This window comes from Myxine glutinosa, unplaced genomic scaffold (genome assembly GCF_964187855.1).
Source record: "Myxine glutinosa unplaced genomic scaffold, kmMyxGlut1.1 SCAFFOLD_1985, whole genome shotgun sequence".
NCBI classification, from domain to species: Eukaryota; Metazoa; Chordata; class Myxini; order Myxiniformes; family Myxinidae; genus Myxine; species Myxine glutinosa.
The window spans coordinates 46,464-68,497 of record NW_027618080.1 but is presented as its reverse complement, the minus strand read 5'-3'; the positions used below and the strand labels follow the sequence as shown (position 1 = coordinate 68,497).

Below are 22,034 nucleotides of genomic sequence, written 5' to 3'. Positions count from 1 at the left end.
AGCCATTTTAGCCCGATTAAGCCATTATAGCCCGATTAAGCCATTATAGACTGATTAAGCCATTTTACCCCGATTAAGCCATTTTAGCACGATTAAACCATTATAGCCCGATTAAGTCATTATAGCCTGATTAAGTCATTATAGCCTGATTAAGCCATTTTACCCCGATTAAGCCATTTTAGCACGATTAAGCCATTTTAGCCCGATTAAGCCATTTTAGCCCGATTAAGCCATTTTAGCCCGATTAAGCCATTTTAGCCTGATTAAGCCATTTTAGCCCGATTAAGCCATTTTAGCCCGATTAAGCCATTTTAGCCCGATTAAGCCATTTTAGCCCGATTAAGCCATTATAGCCTGATTAAGCCATTTTAGCCCGATTAAGCCATTTTAGCACGATTAAGCCATTATAGCCTGATTAAGCCATTTTAGCCCGATTAAGCCATTTTAGCCCGATTAAGCCATTATAGCCCGATTAAGCCATTATAGCCCGATTAAGCCATTTTAGCCCAATTAAGCCATTATAGCCTGATTAAGCCATTTTAGCCTGATTAAGCCATTTTAGCCCGATTAAGCCATTATAGCCTGATTAAGCCATTATAGCCTGATTAAGCCATTTTAGCCTGATTAAGCCAATATAGCCTGATTAAGCCATTTTAGCCCGATTAAGCCATTATAGCCCGATTAAGCCATTATAGACTGATTAAGCCATTTTACCCCGATTAAGCCATTTTAGCACGATTAAACCATTATAGCCCGATTAAGTCATTATAGCCTGATTAAGTCATTATAGCCTGATTAAGCCATTTTACCCCGATTAAGCCATTTTAGCACGATTAAGCCATTTTAGCCCGATTAAGCCATTTTAGCCCGATTAAGCCATTTTAGCCCGATTAAGCCATTTTAGCCTGATTAAGCCATTTTAGCCCGATTAAGCCATTTTAGCCTGATTAAGCCATTTTAGCCCGATTAAGCCATTTTAGCACGATTAAGCCATTACAGCCTGATTAAGCCATTTTAGCCCGATTAAGCCATTTTAGCCCGATTAAGCCATTATAGCCCGATTAAGCCATTATAGCCCGATTAAGCCATTTTAGCCCGATTAAGCCATTATAGCCTGATTAAGCCATTATAGCCTGATTAAGCCATTTTAGCCCGATTAAGCCATTTTAGCACGATTAAGCCATTATAGCCTGATTAAGGCATTTTACCCCGATTAAGCCATTTTAGCACGATTAAGCCATTTTAGCCCGATTTAGCCATTATAGCCTGATTAAGCCATTTTAGCCCGATTAAGCCATTTTAGCCAGATTAAGCCATTTTAGCCCGATTAAGCCATTTTAGCCCGATTAAGCCATTTTAGCCCAATTAAGCCATTTTAGCCCGATTAAGCCATTTTAGCTCAATTAAGCCATTTTAACCCGATTAAGCCATTTTTATTTTTCTTCCACTGCCCATTTCTCCTTATTACCACCTGCCTTCCCCTCACATTGGGATAAGGTCAGATTGTTTAAGCGCATTGTGCTGACAACAAGAAACTGTTTGTTTTTCCCAGCCCTTATCGCTCTCCATTTTGTTGGCTTTATTTACTGTGGCATTCCACATTACGTTGTCTGCCTGCGGGAAGCAAAAGACCATGTCTCAATTCTGGGTTGTCTTGACAGCTACCGTCTACCTCTCACTTTGCTCTTCAGGCCACCAGGTATGTTCATGGTTGATGAGTATGATTTGTGATTTTTAGCTTACTTCGTGTGGTTGTTCTGAAGAGACAGAAAAAGAAAATGGCAGTTAAACCAAAAACTATGAATGTATATGTTGCTTTGAGCTGTTCATGTACAGTAACCAGTAACTACCAATCTAGCCACATTGCATACACTAGACATTAAGTGATGATCCTTCAATTTGTGTTGAACGGACTTTGATCTGTTTGGGGAGGCCCTCTTTATCATCTTCATCATCAGTGTTCCATAATCCCGGCAGAGCGTTGCGCTTCCGAAGCAGTTTCTTGGCAAAGGTTATGCCCGGTGGTTTGCTATTACATTTCCAGAAGTTATTCAGGGTAGGAATTTGAAATTTGTTCAGGGTGCTGGCAATAACTTGCCTATTTTTTTCACTTTATCTTTAACATCCACCAACGACCAGACCTGGCAGATGGTGATCACCCAGGCTTACGTTCCTCTAATGATGGTCGCACATTGGTGTATCGTCCTGCATGAGAAACACCAGAATGACAGTTTATAGCTGGGTTTTTTTTTATTTACAGGAGTGAAGCTCATGGAAGAGCAAGGTATAGTAACTGACACTGGGCCAAACATCAAGGGAATGAACGAACAGTAAAAAGGAGAGGGGTGAAGGGAAAAAACTGAAACTATCAAATAAGATAGTTGGATTAGGAAAGGGTAATGGGGATAATAAAGATCATGGATCAGAATTGAGGATGACCAGAGATGGTGGTGCCCTGCTTGCTTGAAGTCCTGGACGGAAGAGTGAGACAGAACAGCTTCTGGAAGGTGGTCTCATAGACTGGAGATGCAAGGAATAAAAGAGTTGAGGCGTGCAATCAGCCAAGATTTTTACCCAAGAAGAAGTTCTTGGAAGACCGTGTGCATCCTGGAGTTTCTGGAGAGGGCTGTCACACAGAAAGCAGAGGGAGCAATGTTGGAAAGTAGGTGGTAGAAAACAGAGAGACCACTCTATTAATGTATAAACTGCCTGCAATGTGAGAGCAACAGACATTGTGCTTTTGCCTCGTCATGGTAGAGTGACGATCCAAACCAAGGTTCGATAGCAAATAGGGGAGCGTGTATACCTCTAAGCTATCCTGCCAGCCCAATGGGAGGCCTTACGTGATATTAAAATATGGTCATATTAAATATGAGTGATGGTCAATGCTGGTTGCCAAGGCTTTCACCGGGAGGGGAAAAATATTGTTTTATAGCTGGAAAATGATGTGACAATACAGGAGCACTGGCTACTTTTTACTGAGCATAATAGATCTTTCTATGCAAGCCATGGCAGCGTAGTGTGCTGTGGCGCCCTGGAAGAGGCGATATATTAATTTTTATGGGGGCCGACCCATGCATGGGTCTGCCTTGGAGGATGACATCTCCCGTGAGCAGTGGACAACCAATCACGGGGCCTGCGGCAGTCCCAGAATGAGGAAGGCATGTCAGAAAGAACTCGTGTGAAGAAGAAGAGAGGACTCGTGTGTCTCACTCCTCGTCCTTGAACCCTAATCATCTCTGGCTCCCCTCATCTTTAACTCTCGTTGTCTTGTTGCTGTTTCCATTATGGGTTACACCATCACCTGCACACTCATCATCAAGCAAAGGGAAGTCCTCACCAGTATTTCCGATTGTTTGTAAAAGTACAATCTGTGCTGCCTAGTTTGGGGGTTAGGAATTGCTATTTATTTATATTCTTATTTGGGCATACATTTGCATGCCCCCTCATCACTATCTGGATCTGTTAACCACGTGATCCGTATCGTTTATGATAGCTTCTCGTCTCAGCTTTTCCCTGTGCTTTTTATAATAAACCTCTGTAATTATAAGGGACATCCTCCTGCCTGTTGCCTTTTGTGCGTGTTCCACTGTCAGGTTTGTTTTTTATTGAATTATTATTCGTGCACGGTAACCCTAAGCCAGAATAACTGAATGCAGTACAGTGAACGATAGTACTGTAGTACATGGCACCTTTGTGGAAATCCACGGAGCCATTCATAAGACCTTGGGTGCAGAGGCAAACACATTAGTGAGCCTCTGACGTGACAATATTGTTACGTTAGTGGGGGGGGGGGTGTTGGGGGGGATTATGAAATACCTTAGGGCCAGGTACAATTGTATAGGTAGTGTGCTCCGACTGTCGTGAAGAGAACGAAACCCTCATGTAACTTAAGTCAGCTCCGTGTGTCCAGTAAGAGCGTATCTTTGTCCCCATGGCAAGGGGTGGGGCTATGTTAATTAGGTAGCGTTTAAGGGTAATTAATCCCCTGTATGTAAATGGCCTTTGTGATTTTTCCCTTGTTCCTTATGACACTACACGACACACACTATGAGCCATGCGATCGGAGCGTAATTATAACGCTAAATAAAAGCCACCAGGATTTGGACATGGAACACCACCGCTGGTGCCGCCAGCCGAGTCATTGCAACACCAAGCAAGCAGGACCGTGAGGCCCCGCCCCGAAAGGTGATGATTAGTCAGGGCAATGGAGCGATGAGATGGACTCTTTGATTGGAGCATGCACGGGCGTCAATCGGATGGCGTTCGAGACCGGGGAACAAAAGGCTGAGTCCAGGCATTTTCTCGCTCTTGCTTTGTGGATGTTGTGACAAGCAGACACAGTTCGTGCTGGCTCTTGCATTGGGACATTCATTGTGAGCAGACGCATCTTTCTCTTGGTCCTGGCTGCGTGGAGGAGTGGACACACCCTTTCCCTGGTTCATTGGTGCTGACTTTGTGATGGCTGTGTGTGTTTGAGAGACCTCGGTGCTTTGTGGAGCGTGGGACGAGGATGGAATGAGGGCCTGTTTGCTTCATGTTCGGTGGTTGGCAGGTGAACAAACTTCGCGCCGAGGGCGTGTTTTCGCACCAAGGCCGAGACTCAGGGACGAACCGACGGGGTTCAAGGGCAGCTCAAAACTGAGTACTGAGCAAATGCACCACACAAACACATTTTTACTTTTGTTCTTTTATATCCCTTTGTGGTGTTTTACGAGTCCGTATGGGAACGCTCCATTTAGGACTTTAGTATTACCGCACATTTACTTGTCCTTGGCATTATTTTTATTAAACTCTTTATTTGTTGCATTTAATTCCTTGCCCTGTCTTGTTTAATTGTTGGTGGTTTGGAAAACCCACTTCGCTCCCGTCCCTCCAGGTAAGCTTCGCTACCCTCCAATACTCCTCATGCGTATAAAGAAGATCCACCATAGGTGACTGAACGCCTCGGAGGTAAGCTCGATTGGTCATTCGTCCGAGACTGGTCTTTATCGGCACGGACAGGACAATATGTACACTTGGTCCTCGCTTAACGTCGTAGTTGTGTTCTCAAAACATGTGACTTTAAGCAAAACAACATGAACCAAATCACATTTCCCCATAGAATTAATATATGAACTGTTTTTTTTTGTTTTGTTTTTATTATTATTATATTTATTTTAGAAGTTTTTATTTTTAACATTTCTCGTCAGAAGAAAAATATTAAAAGTTGAAATTCTCTACATGTATAACACATGATTTTTAGGTAGTAGGTTGTGGACAATTCCAGTTCCCACCCAGGGAAGTACTACTGTTCTGACTTAGGTGCGTTAAAGTGGTGCCCGGAACCATCTCACACTCTCCATGTCAAGATTGCTTGTCTTACTTTCTGTCTCACTCAAACTGTAGCTACTTCAACCTCTCTTTCTTGCAAACAAATATCATAAACTTTTCATCATACGCTTTTCTTCTCTTTTATTTAGCCCTGGCCTCGATGAGGACTATATAGTCCTTGCCTGGAGCCTTCAACATAAGAAAAAATAAAAGAACATTCTGAAATGAAATAACATTTAATTTATGTTCTAAATACGAGAAAAATATAAATTTAATTAGGACAATACTCATGACAGTCATGAGTAATGGTTGTGAAAGTTGTTTGTGCAGTTGGGGTGGGGTGGTGGGGCGAGTGGTGGAGTTATTGGGATAGCCCAAGTTGCGTGGTTGGTGGAGTTTCTGTTAAGTGTTGTACATGTGTGGGCATGCTTTTTGGGGGTCAAGCATTGTTTTTTTGCTCACCTTGTCCAGCTGTTTGCACCTTCCAGTTTTTGCCATTTGTATGAGAGGAGTGTATTATGTGGTATGTGTTGTAAATAATCAGAATATACAACAGTGTCTCCAAGCTGAGTTTAATCAGAATCAATCTCTAGCAGTATCTGAAAGGAAATTAGCAATCATAATATCAGTACACTACAATCATACGAGCAAGAGTGAGTATGACATCCAAGCAAACAAGCAAGCAATATGCAATGTAGTTCCCCTTACCATTCCAAGCATACACATGAATAGCACACGATAAATGTCTCAGGACTCCCCTACGCACTTCGGGACCAAGATCTTATAGTGGCCATGTAGTGGACAGTGGTTGTAATAACACCTGGGTCGTAACTTGTATACAATTTCACTACATTCCTCCCTGGGTTTAAAACCTTGCAAGCAAGCCGGGTAGCAGTACATGTGTAACTACGATGTGCAGATGATTACATAAGAGTACATAAAATCAGAGTCATATCAAGTCCAGCCGAAGCGATCGGGGCGACGAATTTCTCTTCCCGTACGCGTTCTGTACACATCGGGACCTTCAACAGTGGTGCCTAAATCGTCACCGTCAGGAATGCCTTTTATCTCGGGCGATGGAGGTGGCACGACTATCCCGATCGGATCGGGCATGCGAGGGGGAGGGGCGGCCGGCGAATTCCCCATTGCCTGATTCCCCGTGCTGAGCTCAGACCCAACAGGATCCTCGCATGGTGCGAGATGCGCACTGACACCGTGAACTCGCGTCCATCCGGCAGCTGAACTGGAGCGTGATCGGGATTAGTTTGAAGAATGCGGACTTTGTCGACGAGCGGATCATATTTGCTTGGGTGCACCGCTCATTTGAGAAAGGCCGGACCGGGCTCGGCAAGCCAACCAGGCAGAGGTCGGACAGAACCAGTGCGACACGGGTAGCAAAATAAACGATCGTGAGGAATTTCATTTGTAGCGGTGCACAGTAGAGAACGGATCGAGTGTAATGCCCCCTGCACCACCCAGGTCCATTTGTCCGGTCCTAGTCCGTAGGTCTTAAGGCCCAAGGTAATGGCCCTCCATATAATGACAAATCGCTCCACCGCACCGTTCGCTTGCGGACTGTACAGAGTAGTGTAGCTAGAGGCAATGTACCGCTGCAGCAGAAATGTCCTCACATCCTGGGACAAGAATACCGCACCTTGGTCAGTGTGTACGTAACCCGGATTCCCAAACATCGCAAACAGGAGCTGCAAACATCGGATAACCAAAGCAGCGGTCATGTCACTGAACGGAAAGGCGAATGGGAATCTGGAGTACTCATCTACGATCGTGAGGAGATAACGAGAGGTACCACAAGCCGGTAGAGGACCTTTAAAGTTCATAGCCAATCTGTCCCACGGCCTGGTAGCCTGGATCAAGTTATCCATATGCGGTTTATAGAAACGCGGTTTGAGTTCAGCGCAAAGGGGACAAGTATGGCACAGACGGCGAATGTCCTCAACAGGGTCGGGCAAATTGCGGCTACGCACGTAATGAGCCAGGCGGGTCACCCCGGGGTGACACAAGGTGTCATGAAGAATGCGGAGGTCCTTGAAGGAGGTCAAACTCGCGCAAACCCCTGGCCGGGATAAGGCATCCGCCGCTAGATTTTCCCACCCTGGACGGTACGTGATCTTGAAGCTATAATCAGCGAACTCTATGCGCCATTGAGTAATTTTCTCGTTCTTAATGCGCTGAGCATGGCGCGTATCGTACATGAAGGCTACACTCTGCTGATCAGTGATGACTTCAAACGGTTTGCCAAGCAAGTATGGTCGCCATCATCGAATCGATTCCACAATTGCATAGGCTTCATCTCGACAGATGAAAGGGCACCTCTCAGCGGAGGAGAGGGTCCTTGAGAAGAATGCCACAGGTTTCCCCCCTTGAGAGAGAGTCGCAGCGATCGCGTGATCCGACGCGTCGCTTTCTAGAACAAAGGGGATGTTGTCATCAATGGAGGTCACAGCAGCGCCAGCGATGTCTGACTTCAGCCCGTGGAAAGCGACCTTGACGGCATGAGACATAGGGAATGTTTTGCAATCAATGAGGGGACGGAGCTTCTCGGAGTAATTTTGGACCCAGCGAGAATAATGTGCAAACAAACCGAGTGCTCTCTTCAAGGACGCACGATCGTGTGGCGGCGCCATGTCAAGCAAAGGGTGCAGACGCTCCTTGTCAGGAGTTATCATACCCTGAGTCACGGTGTACCCTAAGAGATCTATCCTCCTGGCAGAGTAACAGCATTTGGCCTCGTTGAGAGTCGGGCTGTACTTTCGCGTGACCTGGAGAAACTGTCGCAAATTAGCGTCGTTATGAGCTTGATCATGCCCACAAACCATTAGATTATCAAGGTAAACTAAAATGTCTGTTAAGCATTCCTTTGGTAATTATGTCATCGATAGCCCTTTGAAAGCACGAGGACACCATTAGTGATGCCTAAGGGCAAACGCGTGAATTGATACAGCTGCTGACCGGATTCGAACCCCGTATAAATTCGGTCTGCTGCAGAGATCGGGATTTGATGATACGCGCTGCGCAGATCGAGGGTACTATACACAGCATATTGGGCGACCTGTTGAACCAATGCATCCAACCCCAGAAGTGGTTAGGTGCCCAATTCCGTAAACCTTTTGATGGTTTGTGAGTAATCGATTACCATGCGCTTGCGATGATTTTCAGACTGGACGACCAAAACTTGCGCACGCCAAGACAATCGGCTGGGCTCGATTATGCCTTCCTGGAGGAGTCTGCGAGTCTCCTCAGAGATTAATTGCGCATCAACCCGGGAATTGTGTCTCAATTTGATAGCGACCGGGGCGCAGTCCGGAGTTGGATTCAGAAATAACGACATCGGTTCGATAGCCATCCCCGCCAAAGCACAGACCGAGAGGGTAGCATCTCCCCCAAACGTCATCTCTAACCGGCCATGGCGATGACGGAAGTCATGTCCCAATAAAACCTCAGCGTATAAGGTAGGCAAAACCATTAGACGAACATCCGGATACATTGTGCCATTAATCACTAGCTTTACGTGACATCCCCCTTAGTGTGCATCGAAAGGACTTGTGAAGCCATGTAGATTCTGCGCGATGTCCCCAGAATCGACCATCTGTGCCGGCCGATGAGGCTCATATCAACGTAGCTCTCAGTCGATCCCGTGTCAACCAGGGCGTTCGCAGATGGTCCTTCAATCAGTACTGGGACGACGGCGCTGGACAAGCCATGCGGTCCGGGCAGTGCTGGGACCTGCAGGGGTGGCGGGCGTGCCTTGCACGTTGAGATGCCGGCCAGCGTAGGACGGGAACGCCGCCCTCGTGAAGAGCGGCATACTTTTGCAAAATGTCCTTTAAGGGCACAAGTGTGGCACGTCACTTCTCGTGCCGGGCACGCAGATCGGCGATGATTCCGATTCCTGCAGAAGAAGCACTTAGCGTTACCCCCGACCGAGGCAGTCGCCGCCAGACTCGTACCTTCGGCTCCGAGGGCTTCCATCGTCTCCAACGGAATATCAGCAACAGGGCACTCCACAGCAGCGTCGTTCTCCAAGCATCTCTCCTCAGTGAGACCCGCCGTAACATAAGGACGTCCGTACGCTTCCGATTGAATTTGAGCTTTGTGGAGTATGAGGGCCAGATCGTGAGCTCCTTTCAACGTCAGGGTCGGCGATTCCAGCAAATGCTGCCGTATTGACGGGGAGTAAATACCAGAAATGAACACATCTCGCATGACATTGTCACACATCTGCTTGTGCATTAGGATTTCGTGAGCGCATTCCTTGCCCATAGTCTACTTGCCAAGCCTATAGAGCCCTCTTGTGAACCCGGAAATGTTGAGTACCCCAACGTTTTAAGTTAGAAATGTACAGTATGTGTCCCCAGCACTTAGAAAATGCCGGATGCTAACTTGGATATGTTGGGCAATTAGCAAAATTAGCATTAATAGCATTAACCCTATCAAACATAGGCATGGGACACTGAAATTTCTGTTTCGCTCTATTGCTCCGTTTGAATGCTTCGTGTGAGCAAACTATTTGAAGGATCTGTATGAAATTTGGACATAATACACTTAGACAGATATGCTTTCCGTGAGTGTTCTTATAAAAATTTCCTGCCATCAAAATTTCATGTGAAAAATTGCTTGGCTCTCACAGCTCCACTCTTCCCCTCTTCCCCTGGACTGGGCAGCCTACAATGTTGTGCAAGATCGCAATGGTGATGACAGTGCTCCAAAGCTGAAGACGATAAGTGTCTTTGGACCACTGCTTGACTCGCCCCCTGCCCACCCTGATACAGTGCTCAGTACCATTGCCTACTTAGACACATCACTGAGGCAGCTTGGCATGAGCCACAGTCATATCACGTTTGACATGCAGCTGTGTGATCGCTTGCCTGATCAAGTGGAGTGATCTGCAGCGATGGTCATCAGTGGTTCTCAGACCTGGGATGATGCACACTCTCATGTCATTCATCGGCTCAATCGGACAACTGATGAATTCAACAGGTGTGGAGGAGCTAGTCGGTGCATCATTTGGAGGCCTGAAATCCATCTTCAACGGGAAGGCCTGGCCCAAGGCTATGCGAGCCTTCCGTATGGTTGTGTCTGCTCTTCTTTATGACTTCTTAGAGGAGGGAGAGAAGACTCACGAGCAGATAACAGCATTCCTGGAGAAAGCCAGAGAGCACCCCACAGGCCGGCTATGGGTGGATTGTTTCATCACCCCTACCCTAATAGCTCACAGGTTCTGGCGAGCAGAAAGAGAGGGTGATTGGATGCTGCAACAACACTGCCTTGAAGAGTTGCTGCCCTATTTCTTTGCTGCCGGTCATCACCACTACGCAAGATGGATCACATGGCATCTGCGTGACATGCAGTACCTTCCTGCTACTGCCAAGGATGACCTTTACGCTGGAAGCCATGTGTGCCGCCACTCTGATGGTGCAGCTGCAGTGAGTGGAGACATGTTTGGGGAGCAGACATGCATCAAGCAAGGGAAGGGAGTAGGAGGCATGAAGGGCATCTCCACCAACCCTGAGCAGGTCGCCGTGTGGATCCAATCTTTCGGCATCTGCTCCTATCTCTCCAAGTCATTGGATGAGATTTACGACGATGCTGAAGCACCGGATAAGACAATGAAGCCCAACAGACACAAAGAAGAGGGTAAAGGACGGCGGGAATTGGATGCGGAGGACCGGGCTAAAATCCTGAGAGTGCTACAGGAAAACTCCCATCCACTCACCATAGAGACCGCGACCCTCCACCATATCATAAATGGCCAGGTGGCAGATGAAAAGGTGAATGTGCAAGATGCATTGAAGATCGGACAGGACATGAGCACACTGTTCTCTTCATCACTTCCTGAGAGATTTCATGCGCCCATCTCAAATAAGGTGGTGACAATGACATTCACCAAAAAAAGAGTGAAGGTCAATGCGAAGATCATATGTGACCTTGAGGCGTTGTTTGCTCGGCTGCTGGTGGTGGGGAGCAAGAGAAGAATGGAGCTCTCTGCCCTCTTTGACTACGAGCTCGGCCCGGTCCTGCATCCATCATCGATGAGTATGGATGCCTCAGGAAGGGTAACAAGTCTGTGATCGTCCAGCGTCTTGGAATCCTTGCCCCCAATCCCCACCCACCACATGTTGTACTCGTTGATGCATCGCAGCTCATCTACAACGTGTGTGGCCATCGTCAGGCACTGTGGCTGACATCGCAGCCAGCATGGGGCGCCGGCTTAATCGCTACATCACCGAACATTTGTCATCTTTGACCGGTATGAGCAAGTCTCTGCCAAAGACCACGAGAGGCAGAGAAGAGCTGGGGAGAGCTCAACAGAGTACCGACTCTCACTGACAACCCCTCTACCTAGCCGCGACAAAGTGATGAAGAACAAGACAAACAAACGGAGACTGGGTGAGCTCCTGTGCACACACAGCATAGGAGATCACATCAAGATGGTCAGCAAAGCAGACAGTATTGTCACTCATGACGAGGCTGACGTCTCCTTCATCTCATACATGTTGGATGCAGCCAGTCGCGGAGCTGAAACTGTCCGCATTCTCAGCGACGACACTGATGTTTTCGTACTCATGGTCTATTGGTGCTGGAAGGTGGGTATCACATGTAACGTGCAGATGGAGAGATGGGATGGCACTATTCTCAACATCAATTCGACAGTAGAGAATCTCGGTGAGCAGTGTCGCTCCATCCTGGCTATGCATGCTCTCTCCGGATGTGACACCACCTCTCTCCGGATGTGACACCACCTGAGGGAAAGGGAAGGTGTCCGCACTCAAGGCCATGAGAGTAGTACCTGGTGACCTGCTTCACTTCATCGGAGAGGAGGGAGCTACTGATTTACAGATTACAGAGGCAGTGAGTGGTTTCTTCCTGGCTCTGTACAACGAGAGGGAGTCGGCATCTCTGAACGTCGCCAGATATGACATCTACCGAAAGCGCAAACCCCCCCCCCCCCCCCCCCCCCCCAGCACTGAAGACACTGCCTCCTACAGAGCGCAACGCTCTCCTCCATGGACGGCGTGCCCATCTACAGGTGCTGCTTTGGAAAGCAGCAGACCGCCCTGAACCACCAGCTATGGACATAACAGAGTTTGGATGGAATAAGAAGGAAGGCAAGAAGGGAGAGGAAGTCATCATGCCCATCCTGGATGCAAGCCCCGTTGCTCCTCCTGCCGTGTTGGAAATGATCAGCTGTAGCTGCAAAGCTGGGTTAAAGCCCTGTTTAACAGCAAAGTGCAGCTGCGTAGCTGCAGGCCTGGCCTGTACCAGCTACTGCTTCTGCAAAGGCTCTGATAGTACATGTTGCAACACACTCACACACTCACAGCAAGAAGAGCAATATGACAAGAATGTAGAGTCAGGAGAAGAAGATGAAGACGATGAGGATGAGTTTTATGATGAGGATATGCTTTGTAACAGTGCAGAGTAGTAGAAGTGCAAGACGCTCTTTCTTGATGGAAGTTTTATGTTGTGTAACTAGTGCACATATTTTTCAGCTCTGATAATTTTGGGTATACTTGTGTTTTAATTTTGAGGATATTATTTACCCATAGTCATATTATTCTAGTTTGGTATGGTACTTGCCTTTGTTACCTCTAATACCTGTGAATAAAAGTGGAGCAATAGAGCGAACCAGAAATTTCAGTGTTCCAGGCCTATGTTTGATCGGGTTAATGCTATTAATGCTAATTTTGCTAATTGCCCAAAATATGCAAGTTAGCATCCGGCAGTTTCTAAGTGCTGGGGACCCATACTGTACATTTCTAACTTAAAACTTTGGGGTACTCAACATTTCCGGGTTCACATTGCTGGCATGTAGACTACCAGGCGACGTAGCTCTTGGACGAAATGATTGAGAGATTCCGATGCATCCTGTTTCCTCGTAGCGAGCTGGTATCGAGTGTAGATGACACTCGGAGGCTTGATGTAGATAGTGCGCAGCTCCTTTACTGCTTCGTCGTATATTTCTCAATGGGATATGTAATCGTGAACGATGTGCGTCACATGTGAATTGAGCACAGCGCGCTTCACCTCATCCGTGATGTCGTCATGAGCTTGCAGGTAGCTGGTCAGCAAACTCAACCAATGCTTGAGCTGACTCGGAGCTTCCGCAGCTTGAGGATCTGCTCCGAAAGTTGGCATCTGCAAGAGTTTGTGGGTCATGTCGATCTCAAATGATGGTCGAAGATGATTCTGATTAAGTGTTGTAAATAATCAGAATATACAACAGCGTCTCCAAGCTGAGTTTAATCAGAATCAATCTCTAGCAGTATCTGAAAAGAAATTAGCAATCATAATATCAGCACACTACAATCATATGAGCAAGAGTGAGTATGACATCCAAGCAAACAATATCCAATGTAGTTCCCCTTACCATTCTAAGCATAAACATGAATAGCACACGATAATTGACTCAGGACTCCCCTCTGCACTTCGGGACCAAGATGTTATAGTGGCCATGTAGTGGACAGTAGTTGTAATAACACCTGGGTCGTAACTTGTATACAATTTCACTACAGTATGTCCACAGTCTCCCCAGTTAGACCAACCTCTCGGCTCTTGATGTGCCATACCACCAGAATCAATCAGTGTCGTTTGGTGGACATCGTGTTTGTGACATGGGCCCCATCAAAATCAAAATACCCTGGTTGCAGGTCGAGGGATACACAGTTTAACGTCCATCTGAGGGATGGCACTCACATTGATGAATCACCCATCCTGGGAATTGCGTTCCTCACTCTGGGACTGTGCGTGTCTTAAACAACAACCATTAAATATGGAGTGCGTATACCTCTAAGCCTAATATCACACAAATATTTTTTGTGTGATATTTGTTTAATCAGGTTCTCTTTATCTGTTATTAGGACTTAGATGAAGAGATGATCTCATTTTAGGTCAAATTTATGCAGAAATACAGAAAATTCTAAGGGGTTCACAAACTTTTTCTCACCACCGCATGTCAACTTGTTATCATTGCTCTTCGATAACTTATAATAACTGTATTATTTTCCCAAAAACTTGGAAATTGGATAGGATAGACGTAACAACAACCACAATCCATCAGCTTAGCAAGGCAGCAAAATCATGCCAACTTAGTAGGGCAGCCAAAAATTTTGTTTTTGTTCATAATGAAAACACCGCAGATCATCTGGCTGGTTGTCGACAATTGCCAAACATAGTAAAATAGTGCCATTTTAATCACTCCATTAAAAAAAAAACATAAATAAACTGCCCTGGCTGTATCCCACAATTCCATGTGGTACATGTGTGACTTAATTTGGCCTCGGGGTTATTACACTTGCACTTCCGGTTCTCCTTTCCCCCCGAGCCAGAGGAGAGGGGTTTGCATTTTGGGTGAGTTTGTCTGTTTGTTTGTCGGCACAGAATGTGCTAATGTAGGCCACAAACGCCATCTAGTGGTAGCCAGTAGTACACGTTATCTTCTTTCAACCGAGGACATCTAAAGTATGTACGATACAATTAAAATGTGATTATGTCTATAAAATACGTACGGTACTAGAAAACCACAAAAAACAAGTCCTGGCGAGGATCTGCAAACTTTGATTGCTCTTTCCGTTTACCTAGCATTCCACCTGAAGTTTTTTCCACAAATCAATAAACGGGCATTTTCAACTGTGAAAGATTGGTACTTGGTGGGGCTGTATATTGAGCAATGACTAGTACACCCGCAGACTCCGGGAGGGGCAGGAAGGGTCATACCTCTTTGGGGTATATAGATTACAGTTTCTCTATGGTCGGGTCTCAAGAACGCCAAGTGGTTTAGCATTCAGGCAAGAACTCCATTAAAAACCGTCAAGGAACGGCTGGCTTGGCAAGCGCTAGCTACCTGCTTGGTAAAGGAGCACAACCCGAGCTTCTCCCTTTCAGTTTCGTATGAAACAGCAGGAGCGAGTTTCAAAAGTTCGCTACGAAAAATGCCACGGTAGCGGCAGAAAGGGCCATGCTATTATCCCAACATTTGTGGGTTATATAGAGTACCGTAGATCTTCGCTCAGTTCTGCAAGTAAAACTTACTTCATGGATGTCGGGATTCCTGCAAATTTCTTCATTTAGTGTTACAAAGAGCATTAGCGACTGTTTAAAAAGCTAAGCATACGTATTTGTGGTGTATAATATTTTTTACTTCCTGTAGAAGCCGTTACTCCCACTGAAATGCCATTATAACGACTGGTACCGACTGCAAAGCCGCAATGAGCCGGCGAAGCCAAAGCCTCTTGCCACGATTTTACCCATCACTATGGCATCAGTAGGTTAGGTAGTTGGTAGTTGGTAGTAGGTAGGTGTAGTAGGTACCGTACCTGGTAAGACTTGGTAAAAGAGAAGAGCAGACAGTCCTCCCCAATACCTGCATACAATAAATGTCACAAGAAGCTTAAGGAAGTAACTATACGATGTGCTAGCTTGCCTATTTTAAGAAATTTTAACTGGGCTTAACATACGTTTTCACAGTATGTGTGTCGTCTTCTAACTTCAGTCACTGTCAGGGCTGGTTCTCTCTGGGCGCTGCGGCTTCCCCCACCAGAAGAGGTTAGCTTGCAGTAATGCCCCCATTCCACTTATGCCGAATGGCCCCGATTAGCCCCGATCTCCAGGTCGGGAGCGATCGGGACACTTTGGGAAAAAACTGGTCATCTACGCTGTATCTACGTCCTAAGTACGCTCCGATTACGATCACTGCGCTGTAACCACGCTCATCGTGGGTAGATCGGGTCCCTGAAGACCCGATCGAAGCCGTTTAGAGCCGCTGTGTTCCCGCTCGCGTACGCTGTAACCACGCTGCATTCGCGATTGCCGCCGCTCTGACACGATGCATTCCCGATCGCCGCCGATCTAAAACTGATCCAACGCCGATGCTGCCGATCTATTGCCATTTCAACTACGTCATTCCCGACCAAACCGATCTAACTACGCTCTATTCCCGTCTTTAAGCCGACTAAAAAGCAGATTTCAGGTCCCGATCCGTATAAATAGGGCCCGATTTGCTTGCCGATCATCAGTATCGTCGAAGACAGCCATGGATCAACATCAGAGAAATGGCCGTCTGCAGCTCGCTCTACTTCTCCAACAATATGCAATTAATAAAAGAAGAGCTGCTCAAGTGAGAAGAAGATTGAGAAGAAGAAGAAGAGAAACCAAAGCTTTCAGAATCATTGGAATCTCCTGTGATGAAGCTATCTCCGAGGGCCTTTCACTCACTCACCGCAGGCAGGTAGGTGGTCTTTCTGTCTTCTACCGACTCCTCTCCGGCCTTGCTCCCCCAGCTCTCTCTGTGCTTTGTCCCCCAAATATTCCTTCAGGTCGCACAAGATCTGCCAGCAAGCCTCTGATGGTTAAACTGCCGAAATCTCGGCTCGCTGCTCACCTTCACTCTTTCATTCCTCTTTTCTCCTGCCTCTGGAACAAACTCCCACACTCCCTTCAATCCCACTCCTCCCTCCAGGTCTTTAAAACAGCTGTTCACCACAATCTCTTATCTTTCCCCATCCAAAACCTTGATCTTTTCTACCCCCACGAATTCACCCCAGATCCACCTTGTTTGAAATTCCAACTTCTTTCCTGGAAGTCCTGGCAGTGTCCATATGTTTTATACCTCTCCCACCCCCCCCCCCCCCCCTTTCCATGCCTCCTCCCCCAAAGCCCTCTCCCTCCCACAGATCTCTCGATGTCCCTGCTCTCAGATGTTGTGTTTGTGTTCCTCCCACTCTCGCCCCATCTTGTCTACCGCTCCCCATATTATATGTTTTATGTGTCGGTTTGTCTTTCTGTGTGATTAATGTTAGCTCTTTCACGAGCCTCGATCTTGTATACAAAAAAAAAAAAAAAAGCCCCTCAGTTCTGGGTCCGGCCATGGTTGACAGAAGAAAGAAGATTGCAGTTTGGGCACTACGACCGCTTGATGAATGAACTGAGGCTGGAGGACATCAACTCTTTCCAGAACTTTGTGAGGATACCACCTGCTCTCTTTGATGAAATCCTCCACAGAATCACCCCCAGGATTGAGAAAGAAGATACCAGGCTGAGAAAGGCCCTACAACCTGGAATGAAGCTCGCCATCACCCTGAGGCATCTGGTTACAGGAGACCTCTACCCAACTCTCTCCTACGACTTCAGGGTCAACAGAAACACCATCGTCAAGTTCATTCCGGAGGTGTGTCAAGCCATCGTTGCAGAGTTCAAAGAAGAAATGGTGAAGTGCCCTACCACCCCAGAAGAATGGACAGAAGTCGCTGATGATTTCGAAAGTAAATGGAACATCCCTCATGTGCTCGGAGCTCTTGATGGCAAACACGTCGCCCTCAGATGCGCACCCAACTCAGGCAGCCTCTACCACACTACAAGGCCTTCTTCTCGATCGTGTTGATGGCACTGGTGGACGCCGACTATAAGTTCTTGTGGGTGGATGTTGGTGGAATGGGACACATGTCAGATGCTCAGATTTTCAATGCTTCGGAGCTCAAAGAGTGCATAGAGAATGAAACCATTGGATTCCCCGACCCCCTGGCCATGCGGAACGATGATGAAGAGATGCCATTCTTCATCCTTGGAGATGATGCCTTTGCTCTCCGCACCTACTTGATGAAACCCTATGCCAGACGTGGACTCTCTCCTGAACAACTCGTCTACAACTACCGCATCTCAAGGGGTCGACGAGTGGTGGAGAACGCCTTTGGCATCTTGGCAAACCGTTGGCAATGCTTGCTCAAGACACTACAACAGTATCCTGAGGTGGTGCGTGACCTGGTCGAAACTGCTATCTGTCTGCACAACATGCTCCGCATCCGGTTTTCAAGTATTCAGCATGCCGAGGTGGACCAGGAGGATTATCGACACAACATCATCCCTGGTGAATGGAGAGATCAAGCCAACATGTTAGAGGTGGAGCAGGCAGTTCGAGGTAACAGGGACAGTGTAGAGGCCAAGCGTCAGAGGGAGGTACTGAGACTCTATTTTAACAGCCCTGCTGGTGCAGTTCCATGGCAGGAGAGGATGGTGAGACATCATTAGAGACACAATGGGAAGGAGTTGAAAGACATTTTGGAGGACATTGTTGTATTGTTATGTATTGCATTGATAATGATTTCTATTGATATTCATGTGACAATAAACATTATGAAACTTGATATTCAACGTTTGCCTTGTGTTGGTTGGAAAGGGAGAAGTTATTATTGCTGGGTTGAGGGGATGAAAATGCATTGCAAAATGAAAGGTCTTCAAAATAAAAGCTAAAAATTTGACAAGTTTTTGCTGGGTAGAGGGGATCAAAGTTTGCATTCACTTAATTAAAAGGTCATAAAATTAAAAGCGGTAAAATTGATCATTAATAATATTTGTTTAACTTGTACCGCTTTTAATTTTAGACCATGGGGTTATTGGGCAATGCAATTTGGCTCATGCAGTTATCAATTCCACTTAACCGATTTATATACAGCGGCTTTGATCGGCATTGGAGCGGGACGGATAGGTAACGATCGTCGTCGAAACGGCACAAGATAATCCTCCCGCTGCAACGACGCTGTAATCACGATCAAGCCGTTCTAACTACGATCAAGCCGTTCTAACTACGATCATTCCGATGGACTACGTTGCATTCACGCTGCAATCACGATCAGTCCCGCTATTTCAGATCGGGATGGAAATTTTAAACATGTTTAAAAAATCGCCCCGATCTATTTTTTTATCCCGATCGACAAAGATCGAAGACGTTCCGTTTACGATCATGCCGATTGATCCCGTTCCAAATAGGATCGTTCCCGTTGTGCAGATCGGGGTCGATCGGCATAAGTGGAATGGGGGTATAAGATCAGTGCCGACAGATCAGACGATAGCGCCGTTTCAACGGCAATGTGTGACTGTCGTTAATCAAACCGAGCTTTCTTTCTTTATGTAAACCGCTTATATACCGGTAGGTGCAGGACAACATCATAAATCAGACAAACCTACTGAGCATGGGAGCATGGGATTGAAGCCTAATTCGGCTTTTCAGGTCCACCACTAAAGAAGAGAAAAATTTCGAAAATGGCCCAGAGTGGTTTACTTTCAAATTACGTTTCGTGAGAACATTGTTTTTTATCGCGAAAAGAAGGTGATAGACGCCGATAGTGACCTGTAAGTACTCTTGAACATCCTCAACAACACATATATGCTGGTGCGAGCACTCAAAGGTCTTTACACGCTTTAGAGAAATTTTGCAGTGTACAGTTAAAGTGTAGACTTAAACTGGTAATTGAAACAGTGTAGATTGTAACCTGGTGAATGAGCATGAGTCATGACACTTTCTCACGAATTAGCTTGGGTACCCAAGACTTGGGTACATTTATGTCGTGGTTAAGCATAAACGTCGGCCTTCATCCCACATCTGATAGGTCGGTGTGGCGATGAAGAATGGAGGCGAAACATTGTTCCTCGTTTTGGCTTTGACCGAGTGACATGGCGGGCGTTTTGCAGAATCGAGTCGAAAAACACGTTGTTCAAGTGCTCGTACTTTTTCGCTGTGCAGTAAGCGAGTGACTTGATAATAATAATAATACATTTACTTTATATAGCGCTTTTCAAGAAGCCCAAAGACGCTTTGACAGAGTACAAAAAACAAGTGCAAAAAGACAAAAAATCAATAGGTAAATAATCAAAGCAAAAGGAAGGAGAAGGAGAAGAGATAGTCAGGGGTTTAACTGCTGTGGGTTAAATGTTGAATGCAGTGTTGAACAAGTGGATCTTGAGTGCTGTTTTGAATGTGGTGAGTGAGGAGGAGTCTCTGATGGTGTGAGGTAGTGAGTTCCAGAGGGTGGGAGCACCGATGGAGAAGGATCCCCCCAGGATCTGAATTTGGTCCGGATGGGGGGGGGGGGGTCAGGAGGTTGGTACCAGCAGAGCGGAGGTTGCGGGTGGGAGTGTGTCTGGAGAGGAGGTCAGCCAGGTAGGATGGGGCCAGGTTATGGAGGGCTTTGTAGGTCAAGAGGAGGATTTTGTACTGGATTATCTGGGGGATGGGAAGCCAGTGAAGCTTGTAAAGGACGGGGGTGATGTGGTCACGGGTCCGGGAATGGGTGAGTAGACGGGCAGCGGAGTTCTGAATGTATTGGAGTTTATTGGTGATTATTGAGGGTGAACCATAGAGGAGGCTGTTGCAGTAGTCCAGACGGGAGGTGATGAAGGCGTGGATGAGGGTTTCTGCAGCCGTGGAGGAGAGGGATGGACGTAGACGGGCGATGTTTTTCAGGTGACAAAAGGCTGTCTTTGTGATCTGTTTAGTGTATTTGTCGAAGGAGAGGGTTTGGTAAAAGATGATGTCTAGATTCCGGATGTGAGGGGAGGTGGATACTGGGAAACCGTCGATGTTGAGGGCAAAGTTATGGGTGGATTTGGTGAGCGTTTTTGGGCCAATGATGATTATTTCAGATTTATCATAGTTAAGTTTGAGGAAGTTGATTTGAAGCCAGGATTTTATTTCAGTGATGCAGTTTGTCAGGATAGAGTGGGTGGCGGTGGAGATGGACTTGGTGGAGATGAAAAGCTGGATGTCATCGGCGAAGCAGTGGAATTGGAGACCATGATGGCGGATTAAGTGACCAAGGGGGGACAGGCACAGGATGAAGAGGAGGGGGCCAAGAACTGAACCTTGGGGGACACCTTGGGGGAGGGGAGCAGTGGGGGATTTGCAGTTATTGATGGAGATGAACTGGCGTCTGTCAGAGAGGTATGATTTGATCCAAGAGAGGGCAGTGCCGGTAATGTTAAAGGTGGTTTCAAGTCGGGTGAGGAGGATGGTGTGATTGATGGTGTCAAAGGCGGCGCTGAGGTCGAGGAGGATGAGAATGTTGAGGTTGCCAACATCAGAGGAGAGGAGAAGGTCGTTGGTGATTTTGAGGAGAGCAGTTTCAGTACTGTGGTTGGAGTGGAATCCGGATTGGAATGTTTCATACAGGTTATTGGCAGATAGGTGATGTTTAAGTTGAGTGGCTAAAGCGCGTTCCAAAACTTTTGACAGAAAGGGTAGGTTGGAGATGGGTCTGAAGTTGTTTAGGGTGTCAGGGTTGAGTCCAGGTTTTTTCAGAATGGGGGTAACAGCAGCAATTTTGAGGGATGGTGGGACGATGCCTGTAGACAGGGAGGAGTTTATTGTTGCAGTGATAAGTGGAGAGAGAGCAGGAAGGGAGGCCTTGACAAAGCTGGAGGGGATGGGGTCAAGAGTGCAGGTGGCAGTTTTCATTCCTATGACGAGTTCAGAGAGGTCAGTCAGGGAGACTGGGGAGAACTGAGACAGGGGTTGGCAGGATAGGGGGGGGGCAGGTGGTTTGAGGGGGAGTGGGTGCGGTGGTGGTTAAGCTGTTGTAGATGTTGTAGATGATACGTTTCACAGTGCCCAAAGCAATGACGATTTAGCTTAGGAAATTTGAGCATATGATGAGAACTATTTCGAGCAGCATATGCTTACGCGTGATTCGGTTGTTTTGCACCAACCTCGTTCCCGGCGTCGCAGACGACGCCCTGGTAAGATGTCCTGTGTCGAGGGTGCTGATTGGCTGACCTAAGCTGATCGCTGATTGGTCAGCTCACAAAATTTCGAAAATTCAGACCTAAAATTACACAATTTGCATTCTGGATGAGATTAAAATTGATAAAATTTACTTCTTGATTAATTCGGTGAATTCCGTCTCAACTTCGGATATTTCCGGCCGTGAAAAACT

At 46.7% G+C, this 22,034-nt stretch overlaps 1 protein-coding gene across 1 annotated transcript in view; it reads left to right on the top strand.

The window, feature by feature from the left end:
- Positions 1 to 1,500: 1,500 nt before the first annotated feature.
- LOC137425082 (complement factor I-like) overlaps positions 1,501 to 22,034 on the top strand; it is a gene marked incomplete at its 3' end in the record, with an annotated part of 66,507 nt that continues 45,973 nt past the window's right edge. The window contains exon 1 of the mRNA XM_078769289.1: positions 1,501 to 1,699. Coding sequence (XP_078625415.1) covers positions 1,634 to 1,699 — 66 coding nt within the window. The remainder of the gene's footprint in view (positions 1,700 to 22,034) is intronic.